General features: G+C 43.5%; 1 protein-coding gene across 1 annotated transcript in view; it reads right to left on the reverse strand.

Moving 5' to 3' along the window:
* Positions 1-506: 506 nt before the first annotated feature.
* The window catches only part of LOC147122603 (rod cGMP-specific 3',5'-cyclic phosphodiesterase subunit beta-like), a 133,614-nt gene continuing 113,401 nt past the window's right edge, over positions 507-20,719 (reverse strand). Inside the window, exons 17-22 of the mRNA XM_086007500.1 lie at positions 12,271-12,378; positions 12,090-12,153; positions 10,074-10,148; positions 9,371-9,454; positions 6,743-6,899; positions 507-1,749 (exon numbers count right to left, since the gene is read on the reverse strand). Of these exons, the coding sequence (XP_085863626.1) occupies positions 1,691-1,749; positions 6,743-6,899; positions 9,371-9,454; positions 10,074-10,148; positions 12,090-12,153; positions 12,271-12,378 (547 nt within the window). The 3' untranslated portion in view covers positions 507-1,690. The remainder of the gene's footprint in view (positions 1,750-6,742; positions 6,900-9,370; positions 9,455-10,073; positions 10,149-12,089; positions 12,154-12,270; positions 12,379-20,719) is intronic.

Consider the following 20,719-nt stretch of genomic DNA (forward strand, 5'->3'; position numbering starts at 1 on the left):
TTGGAAGACATGTCCTGACATGCGGACATGCTAACCTTTGTTCAGTGAAACCTGTATAGACAGCAACCGCAGAAAGTGCTCGTCTGTCTTTAATGACCAGCTCACAGTTTCTGCTAATGAGTAAACTTCATCATGGGAGAAATAGCTCATTCTAACCAGTCTGAAGAGAGACTACTTAATACAAATTCACAGTAGATACTTTACAGCTCTGAAGCTGTTGCAGTCAGGAACTAAGTATGCAACAGTAAAAACATATGGACATTTTTACAATAGCATTGTTATGTGACAATATAGCAACACACTAATCTGGAGGTCCTGCCTGATGCACATATACAGATTATAGGCATGTACCTGATGCACCCAGTTATATATTTGCCTATTCCAATTGTGTTCTCAAGTTATATATTTGCCTATTCCAATACCGTTCTCAAGAATTTAATACAATATTTCCTTATTTGATTCATTTGTTGGATCATTTCCCAGGATTTAGAGAGGTACAACTCATCAATTTTTGATTTAAATTTATTTGTGTCATTTTTCTTATAAATGCTGATAATATCTAATTTTAACAATGCATAAAATTAAAATGCTTTTGTGATTTCATCACACAAATCAGAAAATAAAAAAGCATGCGGCCATGCAGGAAGCTATCTGTGGCCCAAAGTGTGGAAATGCACAACAGATATTTCCAGCTTTTCTGAGTGGATGAAGGTTAAAGATTTCTACTCAGGCTGATAGTTTCCTGCAGGTTAGAGATGGAAGGTAGTGCCTGGTGTGTTTTTAAAACAGGCAACATCCGAGGGGAGAGAGTTACAAGGCAGTAACACAATCAAAGGGATCAGGTGGCATCATAAATGCACTGACTGAACCAACTCTGTTACCTCCTGCCTGGTACTTGTTAGAATTTGCATAAAGGCGTCACACAAGTTCATGTGCTCGCAGAAAGGGGTTTCATTTATTTTATCATGGCTCAGAATCCCAATGTTATTTTGCATCCTCGTTTGAGCATTGAGGTTAAGTAACTTCTTCGAAAATTATGACGGGGCAAAGCCATTTAAGCAAAAATACAGTGAGGGTTTGCCAATTCTAAGACTTCTAATTCTTCTAAGTATGATTCCTGTTTAATCTTCAAGTGTACAAATAACATTCTCTGATTGGAAAAAACACACCTCCTGGATTGAAACACTGAGGTAGAAATTCGACATGGGCGGTAACACAAATAGGGCAGGATCGCATCGGCCTCCTGCTGTACTCCCTGCCCGCTATTCAGTTCCAGTGACATCAAGGGAACTGAATATTGGGTGGGGCATATAACAGGCAGCCAATACGCTACTGCCCGTTTGGCATTTCCGCCCAAGTCAAATTTTACCAGCACCACAGACTCAGGAGGTTTTCCACAATTATTTGTTTTAAATTAAATTATTTACAGAGGAATTAAAGTGCATGTACCACACACAACAGAATATCTGTTGCAGTGAGTGTATCCCTTTAATACAGGCTGGCGTCGTCATCCTGTTCAAGGTCCACCCTTCAAACACTGGTAGATTCCAAGCACGATTCAATGGTTACAAAGTCACGTCATCCTCTTGATTCCCACTGCCTGCTGCAGCCAGTTTCTGCTGTACAGTTTGTGCAGCCCCTTATCATGGTGAAGGCTGAAGAGAACGAGGCAGCCCAGGAACCACAAAGTTTAACACACAGAGCAAGTTTTGGACTGAGCCTTCGCTGCGGCGGCAGCAGCAGCTGCTTCTAAAAGGAGGGGGTCAGGGGAGAGGGTAAACGAACGAGAGAAGATAAATGAATGAGAGAAGATACATCTTCAAACAAAACAAAACTTATTTGGTGTTTCAAGGAAAAAAAAGTTCTCTGTGTCCCCATGTCCCTATGTTCTCTATGTCCCCATGTCCCTATGTTCTCTATGTCCCCATGTCCCTATGTTCTCTATGTCCCCATGTCCCTATGTTCTCTATGTCCCCATGTCCCTATGTTCTCTATGTCCCCATGTCCCTACGTTCTCTATGTCCCCATGTCCCTATGTTCTCTGTGTCCCCATGTCCCTATGTTCTCTATGTCCCCGTGTCCCTATGTTCTCTATGTCCCCATGTCCCTACGTTCTCTATGTCCCCGTGTCTCTATGTTCTCTGTGTCCCCGTGTCCCTATGTTCTCTATGTCCCCATGTCCCTATGTTCTCTATGTCCCCATGTCCCTATGTTCTCTATGTCCCCGTGTCCCTATGTTCTCTATGTCCCCATGTCCCTATGTTCTCTATGTCCCCATGTCCCTATGTTCTCTATGTCCCCATGTCCCTATGTTCTCTATGTCCCCATGTCCCTATGTTCTCTGTGTCCCCATGTCCCTATGTTCTCTATGTCCCCATGTCCCTATGTTCTCTGTGTCCCCATGTCCCTATGTTCTCTATGTCCCCATGTCCCTATGTTCTCTGTGTCCCCATGTCCCTATGTTCTCTATGTCCCCATGTCCCTATGTTCTCTGTGTCCCCATGTCCCTATGTTCTCTGTGTCCCCATGTCCCTATGTTCTCTATGTCCCCATGTCCCTATGTTCTCTATGTCCCCATGTCCCTATGTTCTCTGTGTCCCCATGTCCCTATGTTCTCTATGTCCCTATGTTCTCTATGTCCCTATGTTCTCTATGTCTCTGTGTTCTCTGTGTCCCCATGTCCCTATGTTCTCTAGTCCCTATGTCCCTATATTCTCTATGTCCCCATGTCCCTATGTTCTCTATGTCCCCATGTCCCTATGTTCTCTGTGTCCCCATGTCCCTATGTTCTCTATGTCCCCATGTCCCTATGTTCTCTGTGTCCCTATGTCCCTATGTTCTCTATGTCCCCATGTCCCTATGTTCTCTAGTCCCCATGTCCCTATGTCCCCTATGTCCCCCTGTCCCTATGTTCTCTATGTCCCCATGTCCCTATGTTCTCTATGTCCCAATATTCTCTCTGCCCCAATATTCTCTATGTTCCTATGTTCTCTATCATCAGCAATTTCTTGCTTTTAAAAAGACGCACTTTTTAAACCACTCATAAAGTACTTTTTAACTTTTGAATTGGTTGCATGAGTGTTTGACAATAGTATCCATTCAATATATCTCAGTGCTAATTTAACAAATATTTTTAATTTCTATTCTAATTCCTATATTCCTCTTATAAGTTACTGATTTTTTTAATAGCAAGTAATTGTAGAATGCAGGCTGCAGATATTGATACATCACAACCTCAACCCATCCGCTGTGACAGCTTTAAATAGTGACCATAATAATATTTAAGGGTGGCCACTTAACTATGTTTGCACATTCACTGTTTCCTTTTTTTAAGAGAAAGAAGTTCCAGAAGACTTTTGCATTTATGGACACTGACTTGCTGGAAACATTGGGAGATCTGGACTTTGCTAACTCAGTGAGCGAGTTGTCAGTAGTTGTCAAGGTTCCTGAGCTATGGGGAGCCATGGTGACTGATGAGTCAGTTTCTGGACTGCAGGAGATTTGAATCCAGAAAAGGTAGACAAGCAAGGATCCAGCTGGCGAGTGCCAGCCAGAAGTTAAATATTAACTTTCAAAAGGGATTTGGATATATGCTTGAAAAGGAAAAAAAAAATCAGGGCTTTGGGGAAAGAGCAGGGAAATGGGACTCATTAGATAGCTCTTTCAAAGAACTGGCATAGGTACGATAGGCCGAATGGCCTCCTTCTCTGATGTATTCTAAGTTAGCCTGAGTCCCGCATTAAAGGCACTCATCTCAGATTGGGACACATCATCCCCCCAATATTAACATTGCCCCCTATCAGCATCCATATCTACACTATCCTTCTTGCAACGATGTCACGCACAACTGTGCTTCTCGGTGGTGCCCTTTCAATGTGATTTGCACGATCTCGTGTTTCCCCTTTGAATTACAGCCAGCTACAGAACAAACTTGTTAAATGTATTATCAAGAACAAAAATTAAATAACAAAAATTTAAAGGACAAGCTAACCTTTAACCATATAAAAAATCTTCCCCCTCACCCCACTGAATCAATCATTAGTTCATTTAGAAAACTAAATTACATACATTACAGGAAGGTAAGGGACATCAATACCAGAAAATGGAAGATTTTTCTACTTCACTGCAGCTGTTGCCTGGATCAGGTATAACATGGGTGTGTCGCTCTCTTATACTAGGCCTTTAGTGCTTCATTCATGTCAACATGATTTGTTAATATATCATTAGATCCAATTATAGACTTGTCAGCGTAGTCTTGCTTTTCACCAATAACAAGGCCTGTACAAGGCACTGGTCTCTCAGTAGACATTGGCTTCAGTTTTAATATGAGAAGTGGACACAACAGTTCACAGACCATTTCATATTGTGACATGTAATTACTTGATAGCTTCACTCCTGTCAAATTTGCTTATTAACACAAATTTGCACAGGCACCTTTGCTCAACAGTGCCTGCATTTACAGGATGCACAATCTGGGTGATCAGCTCCCTCTAAAATTGGAACCAGCACTTTTATCCACACCGCACATGCTCAAACACACACATGTTATGTGACACATGGGGCTGGATTTTGCCAATGGGGAGCTTTTGGAGGCGGGACTCCCACTTGTCGGGTTTCAGTCCCGCCTCCATCAACCTCTGGCCAACCCACACTATTTTCCCTTGATTGACCTTGCTAAGCCTGCCCAGCGGGCTTAGCAGGCCAATTAAGGGAAAGACGGTTACAGAGAACGTCAATGTATGACGACAGATGAATTGTCATCGTTTGACAGCTCTGTGAAGCTGTCAAACACTGACATTCTCTGTAGTTTGATGAGTTCTTGAATTCAAGACCTCATCAAACCTCTTTCTTTTGTAGAAATTAGATGGTTGTTGCATTGGAGAATATAACGGCCATCTGTCATCTCTACCGCGGAGGTGCGAGACTCTCCGCATACCCACCAACTGAAGCCTGCAGGAAGAAACAAAGGCAAGTACACTTTTTCTAACACTTTCCACTTACCTCAGATACTCACCTCTCCACACTTACACCCATCACTCACCTCCACAGCACACTTTTGGACCCCTCCGACCCCCGCAGACCCCCTACTTGCCTCGGTGACCCTGGCGGGTTTTGGAGCCTTCGGGAAGCCCGCACTTGTGTGGGCAAAATGGGGATAATCCTATTTTCTGCCTGTTAACTACCTGTTAGGTAACAGGCAGTTAGTTGGATGTAATCCCTTCCCGCCTCCAAGGAGACGGGACCCGGCGCGGGATGGCTACCTGCCTCCTGGCAAGATGGCATGGAGGCGGGATGGGGGCGGGTTGGGCACCCACCCCCAGATTCTGCCATTTTCCCGGCAGTCCCGCCTCCAAACCCGCCTCCCCAGGGCTGGCAAAATCGCCCCTATGATTTCATGTTCAATGTCAAGAGTCGAGCATGCACACACGGAGCAGTTGTTGGTGCTCCAAGTTTAAGAGGAAACTGGCACATCCAGGTTTACCTGTAGTTCACTGTAATCATTGGTTAGATGCACAGTAATAACCTCAGTGCTAAATTATGCCAGTAAATAGATATAACAGAGCCAGAACCCAATCCAAGAACGCACCTTAATCTTGAATTTAATTTCAATCTCAAGAGCATGGCATAAAATGTCCCCTTTGCAGGAGCATGTTCTCCTGTCTTTCCCCCCACCCCCTTTTAGTTTATTCCTTTATTTTAAGTGTTGGTCATAACTGCAGAAAATTATTTCAGCGTAACAACATCAAACATTAGTGTTTGTAGATTGGAGAGTATAGGAACGAAAAAAAGCCAAGTGCCAAAAGCACATTGGTCACCTTGTACTAATACAGGTATAAGCCTGTGGCGTTGAAGTACTTGCTACAAGAAGGGAGATGTCTTTAGAGGAACAGAAAATAAAGGCTGATATTTAAAAAAATGTTATGTTGGGAAAAATTTACTCCTTTGTCAACATTTTTTACTTAATAGACCTTACGCAAAAACATTCCATCTCCTCCTTTTCTCTCCCCTGCGCTGTGGCATCTCTACTGTCAAATCACTGCCAAATTATGGACAGTGTTGTATGGGCTGAGACCGTCTAAACTCATTTCACTTAGGAGATCATAATAATGTATAAAAGGAAGCAGACTTTCATATAGTTACTCTGGGCTCGATTTGAACGCAGGTCTCAGAAGGGAAAGGGAAATGAATGACCCAGCCTTCCTGGGAAACTGTCTCTTAAATGAAAGTTCATGGAAAGAAAGTAAAACTTGCATTTATATAGCACCTTTCACGACCTCAGGATGCCCCAAAGCGCTTTACAGCCAATGAAGTACTTTTGAAGTGTAGTCACTGTTATAATGTAGGAAACGTGGCAGCCAATTTGCGCACAGCAAGCTCCTACAAACAGCAATGTGATGATGACCAGATAATCTGCTTTTGTTATGTTGATTGAGGGATAAATATTGGCCAGGACACTGGGGATAACTCCCCTGCTCTTCTTCAAAATAGTGCCATGGGGTCTTTTACATCCACCTGAGAGAGCAGACGGGGCCTCGGTTCAACGTCTCATCCGAAAGACAGCGCAGAACTCCCTCAGCACTGCACTGGAGTGTCAGCCTAGATTTTTGTGCTCAAGTCTCTGGAGTGGGACTTGAACCCACAACCTTCTAGACTCAGAGGCGAAAGTGCTACCCACTGAGCCATGGCTTCCCAACCTTTGATTATTGCACATCTGAAAAGAGAAGATTTGTATTTCCCTAACCATTCTTTGCTGCTAACTCTTCTGCTCTCTTCTGCTTTGCTTCTTCAAAAGCCTTCACTTTCATCTCATATTCGTCAGCAAGTATTTTCCATTCTTTTCTGTTGTTGAGCAGACCATCAAGCATCGGTGTGATAGCCTCATGAAAGCGAGAGAATTCCTGAAAGAAAGAAATACAGCTATAAAACTAGACTGGTATCGGGCACCTGATTAACAGTTATATTGAGATATAAAATAAGGCTTGATTTTGTCAGAATTTGAAATGTTGAAATTCGGCAGCACATTTCCCTCTTTGTATTTCTAAAATTCATCCAGTGATCATAATTCTGTAAAAACACTGTGTTTATTCAAATGAATTTTTAAGAATTTGCATAATACAAGTAAGTTATCAATGCTACTTCATTTGTTCAATTTTGGAAAGGAATGATTCATAGATTTTTCTGTGTTATTTGACACAGTCGGAACATATCAGCAAATAAAATGGTAGAAAATTAGTTCGTTCTAGATTTACTCCACAATGAACTATAGCTTTACTTAGATATTTTGAGTAAAATGTATGAGTTCATACTCAACATTCCCTCTAAGCTGCGCAGCTGTCTGGGCCTCCCGCGCAGGCCGCTTACCGGCTTTTCATTGGGAGATTTCACGCATGCGCAAAATTTTGAGTGGGCCGCGGAGCCCATTAAAGGGACCGGGCACCCAAAAAAAAAATTGGGGGAACATTGTTCCTACTGTATTTTTGCTATAATGTCAGAGGAAGATGCTAATACCCCTCAGTTGTGTCGAGAGAAAAAGGCAATCAATTTGTTTGTTTATAATCAATGGTGTCACACTGTCCTCAGATACTACAGTCGGACCAATCAGCTAGTTAGTCAATAACCATGGAATAATATTTTTTTCTTTTTTTTTGTTCGTTCACAGGACGTGGACGTCGCTGGCAAGGCCAGCATTTATTGCCCATTCCTAATTGCCCTTGAGAAGGTGGTGGTGAGCCGCCTTCTTGAACCGCTGCAGTACTTCTTTGTAGCGGTTTGGTACAACTGAGTGGCTTGTTAGGCCATTTCAGAGGGCAGTTAAGAGTCAACCACATTGCTGTGGATCTGGAGTCAAATATCGGCCAGACTGGGTAAGGGCGGCAGATTTCCTTCCCTGAAGGACATTAGTGAACCAGGTGGGTTCTTATGACAATCCGGTCATTCCATGGTCACCATTTTAATTAACTGAATTTAAATTCCCCAGCTGCCGTGGTGGGATTTGAATTTACGTCTGCCAGATTATTAGTCCAGGCCTCGGGATTACTAGTCCAGTAGTATAACCACTGTGCTACTGTACCTAATAATATTTGTGCCATTCATGGTTGTTTTGCCTACATGAGTAGTATTCTAAACTAAAATTGCTTTTTCTCTTTAAATCCAAGCTATCAGCAGCCCATCTAGAGTAACACAGAGATGCCTCTGTGATCAAGTTAGTTATTGCTGCAAAATGCTTATCTATGTTTCCAATGCCTCAAAAAGCAGCTCCAAGTTCTGTTTAGATGAACTGCTTTCTGGTCATTGTTTATTGATGATGCATCGCCAATAATTGATTCTGAACAGGATTCAATGTTCTGGTTCACAGCTGAACAAAAAGCAGGGTGTTCATCCCATTTTGGATCCGTAGATTTCCTTTTGAGGTCTACAATCCATAATGGCCTGGATTTTGCGGTGGTTAATGACGGTGAAACTGTCATCGTTTGCCGTCATTACCCTTCTGAAACTGACCGCAACCTCAGGAGTTAGCGCATGCGCATCTAAACGCGGAAATCCTGAAGTTGCAGTCAGTCATTCACTGCTCCGACACAGGCTGCACTGTGGACCCCCCACCCCCTCCATAGCCAGCAATCAGTATAATCAGTGAAATCAGTGGAACTGACAAAAACTTGGGCTTTTCCACATTAATATCGCTGTTAAATACCCCAATGAATGTTAAGCCTTATTGGAATAGGTGTAACTGGGGTTTTAATGGCATATTGACTGCTAAACACCCGTTCTGGCCCTGAAAAATTAATTTTTATATTTGTGGTGTGTCAAATTGTTCCATTATGATAAAAATTACAATTTCTTTTAAAACTTAAAAAAATATTTTTTTTAAAGTTTGTGCATGATATTTCAGCTTCTACCTTATCCCCATGTGAAAGTCTCAATCTTTAATTTGCTCTCTGTAACATTTTTAAAAAGTCTGGATAAAAGCTGCTTTTCATTTCCTGGTTTGCTGTCTGCGAGAATTCTTCAACGTGATTGGCTGCTTAGACAGCTTGTTGACGTCACTGCAGCGCTTCGCTGGGAATTCCCATTACAGAGTGCTGAAATCAATTTCACGTCAAGAAAGGCAAACTTCTCACCACAGAGATCATGATCATGAGATCTCTGTGGGCAGCATTCTTTGAGGCCAGCGGCGAATGCCTTTGCTTCGCTGCTGACTGCAAATTACGGGCCATTGTTTGCCATAATACTGTCTAGGGTAGTATTTGGAGGGAAATTATTAATATACTGTAATGAGGAAATATTTTTAACACATGCTCAGATGTAAAGCCCCTTAGATGTTACAAAAGAAATGATATTGTAACTCATAAAGCATATTTGAAATACATACCTTGTAGACAAATGTGCACACAAAGTCGATGAAACCACATTGAAGCTTGGGGAGTTCAGCAGATTTATTCCTGTCCATCATAGGCTAGGATTTTAATTAACAAAACCAAAAAGTTATCATCTGTGAGCCTTAAATACAGAGCTGTGTTATTTTAAATCCACGAAAACGTTATTTCTAAAACCACTCAATAGATACTCAACAGTTACATAACTTAAATTATTTCTGACTGACAAGAAACTGGGCTGGGACAAGAAGCTGGGGATCTTTGTTTTAGAAAAGAGAAGGCTGAGGGGGTGACCTAATAGAGGTCTTTAAAACTATAAAGGTGTTTGATAAGGTAAACATAGAGATGTTTCCACTTGTGGGGAAGTCCAAAACTAGGGGCCATAAATATAAGATAGTCATTAATAAATGGAATAAGCAATTCAGGAGAAACTTCTTTACTCAGTGTGGTTAGAATGTAAAATTTGCTACCAGCTGGAGTAGTTGAGGTGAATAGCATCGAGACATTTAAGGGTAAGCTAGGTAAGTACATGAGGGAGAAAGGAATAGAAGGATATGCTGATGGGGTTAGATGAAGTAGGGTGGGAGAAGGCTTGTGTGGAGCATAAACACCGGCATAAACCAGTTGGGCCAAATGGTATTTTTCTGTGCTGTAAATTCTATGTAAAGCTGAAGTGTTTGAATATTGTTCCATACTCACAATGGGATTCTGTTCTAATACAGTTCTTTCCAAGTCGCCCTGTTCCCAGAATTCAGCTGCTACTAACAGAGCCACCTATAGCACAACACAATGCAGCTGATCAGTACAACTCTATGTCCATTACACACAATAATTAGATTTATTTTCATACTTCATCTCAACACCATTTTTTCTTGTTTAATTTTCTATCCTAGTGTCAGCCCAGAATGATTGCTTGGGCTTACTAAGAGTAACACCAATCCTGCTCTCATTCAATGGGGGGGTCACTGGTTAGCAAACAGGAGTGGGCCAATTGGCTGATGTTTTTCCTCTTCCTACTTCAGGGAGACTGAAGCCACCTGCAGTGTTACTCGTGCTGCTCTAGGTGAGATCAGCTACTTTAGCACCAACCATGTATCAAAGCTGAGCCTTTCCTGTTCTGCATGGCTGTGACGCTCTCCCATTTTTTGGGGTATATTTTACAGCCTAGTAGGTTGCAAGTGGTTTCCTCAAAGTAAAGGGGTGTGTCGTTAACTTTAAGAAGTTGACAGCCTATAAATGTGAGAGTAGTCGTTGCGTGTTCCTTGTACTCGAGGATGATGGCGCCAACAATAAAAGGAGCACAAGTTCACGGTGGATGGCCTGTTGATGACTATGCAAGCCGATACTTGACAGATGACGTGAATCTTATCATTCATGTGGAAATGACTCATGAACTAATACTGGGCGGCCTGCTGGTGGCGCTGTCCAAGGAGAGCTTGCTCAGAACATTCTTTTACAGGAACTAGTGAAGGACACAACTAGATCGCCATGTTGTAAAACAGTTAATTAAAGCTTTGTTTAACGCTTAGACCAAGTGCCTAGTAGTTTTCTTACGTCAACAGACATCATCTTTTTTTTATTCGTTTATGGGATGTGGCTGTCGTTGGCAAGGCCAGCATTTATTGCCCATCCCTAATTGCCCTTGAGAAGGTGGTGGTGAGCCGTCTTCTTGAACCACAAGCCTGACATAAATGGGAGTTTCTTCTGTTTGATCCCTTTAATATTGCCGATCCTTCGCTCTCTTGCGGTTTGCCTCCACACTGACACGGTGTTGTAGCTGAAAGACCTTCACTCCTTCGCTCACTTCAGTACGCCGCTGCCGCCTATGAGTGGCAACGGGTTTCCCCAAGAATCAATGATCATGTTGCACTGCTTCAAGTGACTTGATGCCTTCCGTCACCCTCCCTGTGACTAATAATGGCAGTGTTTCAAAGCAATATATAATATCCATGTTTTACCTGAGTGCAGTGAGCAGGTTTTTGATATACTGCAGCACCTGACAATATTTAGGTGGCTGCTTTATGCTTTATTGGAATATTACATTTCATTTTCACTTAATCTGTCTGTTTCAAACTATCAATAGTGAAGCAATTTTTCCACAGGCTAAAAATTCCTGTTAGTAATGTTAACAGACAAACTCTTGACATGATCTGCCTCTGCTGCTATTCTAATGAAAGCATTGACCCGTTTAAAACAGATGGATTCATGTCTTTGTTAGCACAGCAGAGGAATTTCATTTGAACACTTCAAGTGCTATCAGCTAATGCAAACAGCAACTTCTAGGCCCATGTGTGCAAGATACACAACAGTGGAAAACACACTTTCATTCACAAAGAATAAAGAGATCAAAACTATCAAGTGCTGAAAGTTTAAGCAGGTCCTGAGGACTGTATTCCTGTGTCCCTCTTTTAAGCCTCCCATGGTCATTCACCCATCTCTGTCTGCGTATACACTATTAACCATTAACTTTTCACATCTACTTTGAGACACATTGACTAATAGGTTGAGAACTACCGGTTTATGCCACTGTTGCAAGTTCGGACACATGGATCGACTCTATTGGCTTCATAGTTCACATAAAATACAGAATAAAGCCCCAGACCACGAGAGTTGCATTATCAGTCTGAATAACGAAAACGGCAGGAGCCATCCAATCAGACAGGCATCAGTGTGAGTTCTTGGTGGCATGAAAAGCTGTTGCATCTGAGAACTCACCTTGCTCTGAACCTCCCAGGGTTTAGTAATGGCCGACAAGTCACATGCTGTCATCATCATGGCCCTGAATGTGACAAGAACAGGTATTAAAGTCAGCGTCAGCTTTCCGCAGGGTTATAGGTCATCATAACACTGAACTCCAGTTGGGTTTCCTCCATCATCGGTAACATCTTATACTTACATGACAATCTCTTTCTTGGTAGTCTCCAGTGACATATAGTCCACCCATGCTGTGTCATCCTCGTAGGTTTTTGACAGTTCAACAATTTTTTGAAACATTGTCCTCTTTCTGTAAGAAAAAGTAAAAGAAAGACTTGCATTTATATAGCGCCTTTCACCACCTCAGGATGTCCCAAAGCGCTTTACAGCCAATGAAGTACTTTTGAAGTGTAGTCACTGTTGTAATGTAGGAAACGTGGCAGCTAATTGCGCACAGCAAGCTCCCACAAAGAGCAATGTGATAATGACCAGATAATCTGCTTTAACTTTGTTGATTGAGGGATAAATATTGGCCAGGAAGGGGAAGATGAAACATCCAGCGAATTTTGCGCCTTTACAGTGCAGTTCACATGCACTCCAATAGGATAAGGTTCATTCTCTGGCAAAGAAAACTCTCCAAACTGGGCTCCTCTCTCTCGTGCTTTATTGGAGATTCCTGCCTGATGAGAATGCAGCTCTGATATTTTTTCCCCCATTCATAAAATGATTACTGCTTTTTTTTGGTAACACTTGTACTATTAATTGGGCATCACCATGGTTTGGGGGAGTTTGGACATAGTCTCAGGGGAAACTAGATAAATACACGAGGGAGAAAGGAATAGGAGGGGATGCTGATAGGATGAGATGAAGAGGGGTGCGAGGGGGGCTCGTGTGGAGCATAAACACCAGTTGGGCCGGAGGTGTAGTGTATGTAACCGTTCCACCTTTAAGAGAACTATTGTATGTAACCGTTCCACCTTTAAGAGAACTATTTTAAGAGTTGCACTACTTTATCTTGGCTGCTGTATACTGTAATACCGGCGGTGACCACACCGGTATATAAGTGCTGTGTAATGATTTATTGGGCAGTTCCGCCCTGACCTTCGACTAGTAAAGACCTGTTAAATTTTACTCTTGTGGTCTGTGTATTAATTCTCAATATAACACACAGACTTAACAGTGGCGACGAGTACGATCTTACCCTGCGGCAGAGATTATCCAAGGCAGTTTAACGGGCATCGAGAAGAGGCATCCGCCCTCATCATTCTGCTGAGAGAAGACTCGGGTCTGCAGAGCAACGGAAGAATTCTAACACGAAGCCTTCCATCAGCAACAGGCAGGATCATCCCTTCTATCACGGTGGTGGGTAAGCCGATCAGCGATGAACAGCGAGGCGGCCACGTTGGCTGTGAAATAGGGGAGGGAAGATTGGAGGATATAAGGGCGGAGAACTCGACCACGGCCGGGGAAAAGAGCCGGACGGAAGTCGGGGCCAGAGGCGCTGAGACTGGGGCAGCGTAGGCACGGAAGCCGCGGTGAATGCAAACGCAGCCGGTGTGAGAGACCGCAGCGAATGCAAACGCAGCCGGTATGAGAGACCGGGCTGCAAGTGGGCTGGGAGACGCAGCAGCGTCGAGAGCAAGCTCGACTGCGACCGGTGAAAAAGGCCGGGCAGCTACCGAGGCCGCGAGGCGCAGCGACCGGGACAGCAAGGCACGGGAGAAAATAAAAAATAAAAAAAACGCGGAGAACTCAGCCGCAGCCGGGGGGGGAAAGGACCGGACTGCAAGAGGGGCTGGGAGGCACGATTGAAAACCGCTGGGGAGGGCGAACGCAGCAATACGGCAATCGCCGTTACAGCCAGCGGGAGAGACAGAGCCCGAGCGAGCGGGAGAGACAGAGCCCGAGCGAGCGAGCGAGACTGAGCGAGCGAGGGAGACCGAGCGAGGGAGACCGAGACCGAGCAAGCGGGAGTGACAAGAAACAGCCCGCGGGGGTGGGGGGGGGGGGGGGGAGAAAGGCAAGCGCGGGAAACCGCCATTTTTGGAGGCGGGGAAGAAGACAAGCGCGGGAAACTGCCATTTTCGGAGGCGGGGAAGAAGACAAGCGCGGGAAACCGCCATTTTTGAAAAAAAAAAGTTAAAGAAAAATTTCGTTGTTGTTTCTCAAAAAGATTGCGAAGATGCCTAAGTGTGGTAACATCAACGATTTCGATCCCGATGTGGAAGATTGGGCCACGTATGTAGAACGCATAGAGATATATTGTAAGGCAAATAAAATATCAAATGATGATAAAGCACTAACCTTACTAAACTCAATGGGTGCGAAGACATACGGGCTATTGAAGCATCTTCTATCACCAGCTAAACCGGCGGATCAGACTTTCGCTAATATTGTTGCTGTCCTGAAGGATCATTTGAACCCCACACCGCTGATGTTAGCGGAATGATTTAAATTTTATGCGAGAACGCAACTGAAAGAGGAAAGCAACGCGGAGTACTTGGTTGAACTGCGTAGGCTAGCGAAATACTGTCAGTTTGGGGAAAATCTGACAGAGGCACTGAGAGACAAGTTCGTGTGTGGGTTGTCAAAGGAAGGAACACAAAAGCGACTGCTCGAAGAGAATGATCTTACACTTGATAAGGCTGGCTGTCACTATTGCAGCATCGCACGAAGCCGCAGCGAGAGGCACTGCGGAAATGCAGCTGAAGGCAGCGGTACTCAGCGTGGATCAAATGGCTTCGGGTACAACGAAATGTTATCGTTGTGGGAAGACAACACACGATCAGAACCAATGCTGGTTTAAAAACCAGGAATGTAGAAAATGTGGCAAGCTTGGTCACATAGCTAAAGTATGCCGGTCAGGAAAGAAGACCAGCAACAAAAAGTCACCGCAGGAAAAGTGCAGCAAGGTACACAAGGTGGCTGAGAAGAGTTCGGATGAACAGAATTCGGATTCAGACTCCAACAGCAAGGAACTGGGTAGTCTGAGAATTCACAATGTGAGTAAGGAAGCTGACCGACAAACTATCTGGGTCACACTGCAGATAGCAGGAGTCCACGTGAAGATGGACTTGGACACCGGATCGGCGTTGACGGTCATGAATAAACAAGATTACAAAAAGTTATTCACACATATTCCCCTACGGGATACGAAGATAGTATTGCAGACATACACGGGGCAAAGAGTATACCCCATCGGAAAGATAAAAGTCAAGGTGAGACACAAGGGCAAAGAACACCAAGGAATGGACTTATATGTACTACCTGAGGGAGGTCCACCACTTCTGGGATGGGAGTGGATCAGGAAAATAAATATGGACTGGCACTCCCTAAAAGCAATAACGGTAGATTCCGGAAAGAAAAATGTCAAACCTGCACGATTGTCCAGAATATTGGATGAGGGCATATGCAACAGTGACAGTGACAAAGCAGAGAGTGAGAACTCGGTGAAGACAATCAGCTCAGACTCTGGAACTGATGATGGTAAGACCAGCCCATGTGCAAAAGACAAGTCTAAAATGGACTTGCAGACTAATGATGGAAAAATGAAGGAGTGCATAAATGCTTAGTATCAGAACAGATTTCCACTGAACAACAACAACATAGTTTGACAGAGAATTCTGAGTCTGTCCAGTCTACAGACATGCACATTTCTGAGGAACACCGGGCTCGAACTCAACTCAATTTCAAACTACAACAGCAATTAGAACAAATGATTCGCCGTTTTGAGCAAGAGATGAGTGCAAAGAAAAAGTTCTTTGACACAGAGTGGGAGAATCTGGAAAGGCAGCTGAAGCAGCTGATTGAGAAAATGGAGCAGGAACACACAAACCGTCTGCGCGAGGAGGCCAAACGAATCAAAGCTGAGCAAGAAAGGGAATATGTCGAATTCATCGATCAGTTGAAAGCTAAGAAGAAAGAGCACCCTTTTGTGAGCAGTGTCAGCAGTAATAAGCCACTCAGGGAATTGGTGGCAGAGGCAAAAACTGAAGATGCTGCAGAAATCAAGTTTGTTGCTGAAAGCGCTACTTCCAGAGCTTTGCTTCGAATTAAAGAATTGCCAGTTAAAATTGTGAAACCCTTGAGAGAGAAGATTGACATGGAGAAACATCGTGTCATTTTCGAATGCAAGGTTTCCAGGTCAAATGCTGCTGTCAAGTGGTATTACAAAGACAAAGAGATTCATCCCAGTAATAAATATGAGATTGTGAGTGAAGATGGGTACAGGAAGCTCGTTATTAATAATGTCGCTTTTGAAGATGAAGGCAACTACATGTGCGACGCCATAGATGACCAAAGCACAGCAAAGTTATATGTAGAAGAGCAATCAATTGCCATCATTAAACCCATATGTGATGTGGAAGTGTCAGAGCCAAGTGACGCCATTCTTGAGTGTGAGCTTTCAGTTGCTGACGTGAAGTCTCCAAAATGGATACTAAATGGTGAAATTCTTCATGCTTCTGAAGATGTGGACATTGAGCATCGTGGCACTATTCATCGTCTCACTCTGAAACAAACAACTTGTAAGATGACCGGCTTGCTGCAGTTTATTGCAGGGAAATCAAAATCTGAGGCAAGGCTGACTATTAAAGAGCCTCCGTCAAAGATAGTCAAAGAACTACAGAACATTACAGTGGAAGTGAAGCATTCTGCTACTTTGAGCTGTGAGTTTACACTTACTCCCAAGATGGTCAGATGGTACAAAGACCAGAGCTTAATCGAATATTCTGACCGTTACAAATTTAAACAAAATAAGAATGCGATAGAACTTACAATTACAAATCTCACACCCAAAGACTCTGGTGAATATAACTGCAAATCAAGTAATGCACAGACCACAGCCACACTCACAGTTGAAGCTCCAAAAATAGAAATAATAAACCATTTGGAGGACGTAGATACTGAGGAGGACAGCAATCTAGTATATTCATGTGAGTTGTCCCGTGATGATGAAGATGATGACTCATCTGAACCATTATCACCCCTACCAGGTCACGCATGTGGTCCCTCTGAACTGAGCCAAATCAGTCTGGAAGTAGGAAAACTTCCCAAGGTACTCGAGCCTCTAGAAGTCAGCAAGGCTGGTTCTGAAGTTACGAAAGTTCAAGCTGTTAAGTCCAGTGAAGGACTATTAGATGAGTCACCCCAGCAACGTGAACCTACTACACCACCGAGGCGTTATCCGGACCGAGTCAGGAAGCGCAGGAGGCGCCTCCGCAGAGACTGAATCTGTGAACTGTTTTCCGCAGAGACTGAATCTGTGAACTGTTTTACATGAAGTTGTGTATCTATGTTATGATGTTATGTTTAATGGGGAATATATATATTGTAAGCTAAAAAGGGAGGATTGTAGTGTATGTAACCGTTTCACCTTTAAGAGAACTATTGTATGTAACCGTTCCACCTTTAAGAGAACTATTTTAAGAGTTGCACTACTTTATCTTGGCTGCTGTATACTGTAATACCGGCGGTGAGCACACCGGTATATAAGTGCTGTGTAATGATTTATTGGGCAGTTCCGCCCTGACCTTCGACTAGTAAAGACCTGTTAAATTTTACTCTTGTGGTCTGTGTATTAATTCTCAATATAACACACAGACTTAACAGGAGGGCCTACTTCTGTGCTGTCAATTCTATGCAGTAGCCGTTGGTATTGTAGGGCTACAAGTACAAACAGAACTGTCACCCAGCAGGGAATAAAATCAAGGGGAAAATATTAACATTTTGTAAGGTTTTTAGCAGCAGTTTTTACCACCACCTCCAAGTTCCCCTCCAAGTTACACACCATCCTGACTTAGAAGTATATCGCTGATTCTGCATCATCACTGGGTCAAAATCCCGGAACTCCCTCCCTAACAGCACGGTGGGAGTACCTTCACTACACGGACTGCAGCGGTTCAAGAAGGCGGCTCACCACCACCTTCTCAAGGGCAACTAGGGATGGGCAATAAACGCCAGCCTTGCCAGCAATACTCACATCCCATAAAAATGAATTTTGAAAAAATACATGAGTATCGCATCAGTGAGGCCACTACACGCTTGTGTCTACAAAGCTGGTAAGAATGCGTGCAGACTCTCCCAGGATAACTGTGCCCTTTAATTACATCATTGGTAATGAGGATATAGGGGTTCTCTGATCGACTGAGCATTATTGTGAAATCCCAACATTCACACCGTCTCTGAACCTCCCATTGTGCTGTATCAAAGCTGCTTCTGTGAAGTCCAGTGATCCACAAACAAAAGCTGAAAATAAATCCAAACGCATTATTAAAAATGAAACGAGAATGCTAAGCTAAGAGAAATAATGAACTCAAAAGGCTGCCCAAATATTATCACAGGAGAGCTGCTAAAGCAATAAGCTTTTCAGGTGCCACTGTAGTCTCTAGTGTGCTAAACTCCACTATCAACAACAAACTTTGCCCTGAAAAACATAGTCTGGCCACCAGGTGGCGCTCCTTTCCTACCTTCTGCAAACCAACAATAACAACAGCAGCAACTTACATTTATAGAGCGCATTTAACGTAGCAAAACGTCCCAAGGCGCGTAACAAGAGCGATATCAATAAAAACATTTTTGACACTGAGCCACAGAAGGATTATATCAGGACAGCTGACCAAAAGCTTGGTCAAAGAGGTAGGTTTTAAGGAGCGTCTTAAAGGAGGAGAGAGAGGCGGAGAGGTTTAGGGAGGGAATTCCAGAGCTTAGGGCCAAGGCAGCTGAAAGCACAGTGATTAAAGTGGAGCGATTAAAATCGGGGATGCGCAAGAGGCCAGAATTGGAGGAGCGCAGAGATCTCGAAGGCTTGTCGAGCTGGAGGAGATTACAGTGATAGGGAGGGGCGAGGCCATGGAGGGATTTGAAAACAAGGATGAGAATTTTTAAATTGAGGCGTTGTCAGGCCAGAAGCCAGTGTAGATCAGAAAGCACAGGAGCGATGGGTGAACAAGATTTGGAGCGAGTTAAGATACGGGCAGCAGAGTTTTGGATGAGCACAAGTTTATGTAGGGTGGAAGTTGGGAGGCCGGCCAGGAATAGTCAAGTTTAGCGGTAACAAACCAAGCAACATTTACAGTACCACAGTACACACAAAGTAAATTGTTAGAGCCTGACAATCACAGACATAGCATTCTGGGCTTTTAAAGGATTTTGCTCCGGAAAAGTTTTATTTGCACCGTTATTGACAGAATGTTTTGATAATGACAAGGAGGCTCCAGTATAATTTCCAATGTGTAATAATAAAGCTTTTGGCACTGCAAGAACCCTCGTAACTAATACGTTTTTAAACCGTAGCACTGATCAGACTTGGGCCGCCACAAGAGTTTAACAACATGTCCGATAGTTTAAAAGTGTCAGAGTCCATTCATTGTCTCAATACTACAATGTCTTGTTTCAATTCTTCAATTTTCAGGGTTGTTATTGCATATTAAACACTGGGTTATACTCCTAATAATTTATTGTGAATTCCATGATTTATTCAGCACAAAATTATGTTGGAGGAAAAAGGATTTTTGTGCTTGTCCTGGGTTTTATAATGATGATCCATTATAGTGTTGTGTTATTCCCTGAAGACATACATCTAATAATTATTTTTGAAATAGTTTGGCCACAGTTGCAGCAGACACAAATGATAACATTTTATATTACACTCACACACTCATTCACGCATGTACTCACATATACACATATACACTCACAGACCCTCACATATACACACACACACTCACAGACCCTCACATATACACACACACTCACGGACCCTCACATATACACACACTCACGGACCCTCACATATACACACACTCACGGACCCTCACATATACACACACACTCACAGACCCTCACATATACACACACACTCACGGACCCTCACATACACACACACACACTCACGGACCCTCACATATACACACACACTCACAGACCCTCACATATACACACACATTCACAGACCCTCACATATACACACACACTCACGGACCCTCACATATACACACACACTCACGGACCCTCACATATACACACACACACTCACGGACCCTCACATATACACACACATTCACAGACCCTCACATATACACAGGCTCACATACAGACTCACATACACATACATACTCACACATAAACACAAACATACATACAGACTCACGTACACTCATATCTACACACTCATTCACACATACACATACTCACATACAGACTCACATGTACACACACTCAAATACACACACTTATTCACATACACACATGTATACATACAGACTCACATACCCTCACGTATACACGCTCACATATACACTCAGACGCACACACTCACATATACACACAGTCACACTCACAAACACATATACACACAGACACACACAGACAGATGATAGGCTGTGATACACCAGCCCTGAAAATCGGAGGGGTGGTCACGACCCCCATGGTTGCATTGGGATTGTGGTCCCTTTAGCACTGACCCCGTCAGGGTTTGCAAGGACAGTGGGTGGGCACCTCATTTGCATGGGGCCAGCAGGCACTCATTGCCCTACAGGCTCATCTCCAGCGCCCACCAACCCCATGCGACCAGAGAGTCTGATAACTCACCCTTACCTGAGACCTCAAAACCGTTCCCCTCGGTCTTCTGTATAAGGGGCCAAACCAGATAT

The sequence above is a fragment of the Somniosus microcephalus genome, chromosome 2, assembly GCF_052327205.1.
Source record: "Somniosus microcephalus isolate GS21.2 chromosome 2, FLI_Smic_1.0, whole genome shotgun sequence".
In the NCBI taxonomy this organism is placed as follows: Eukaryota; Metazoa; Chordata; class Chondrichthyes; order Squaliformes; family Somniosidae; genus Somniosus; species Somniosus microcephalus.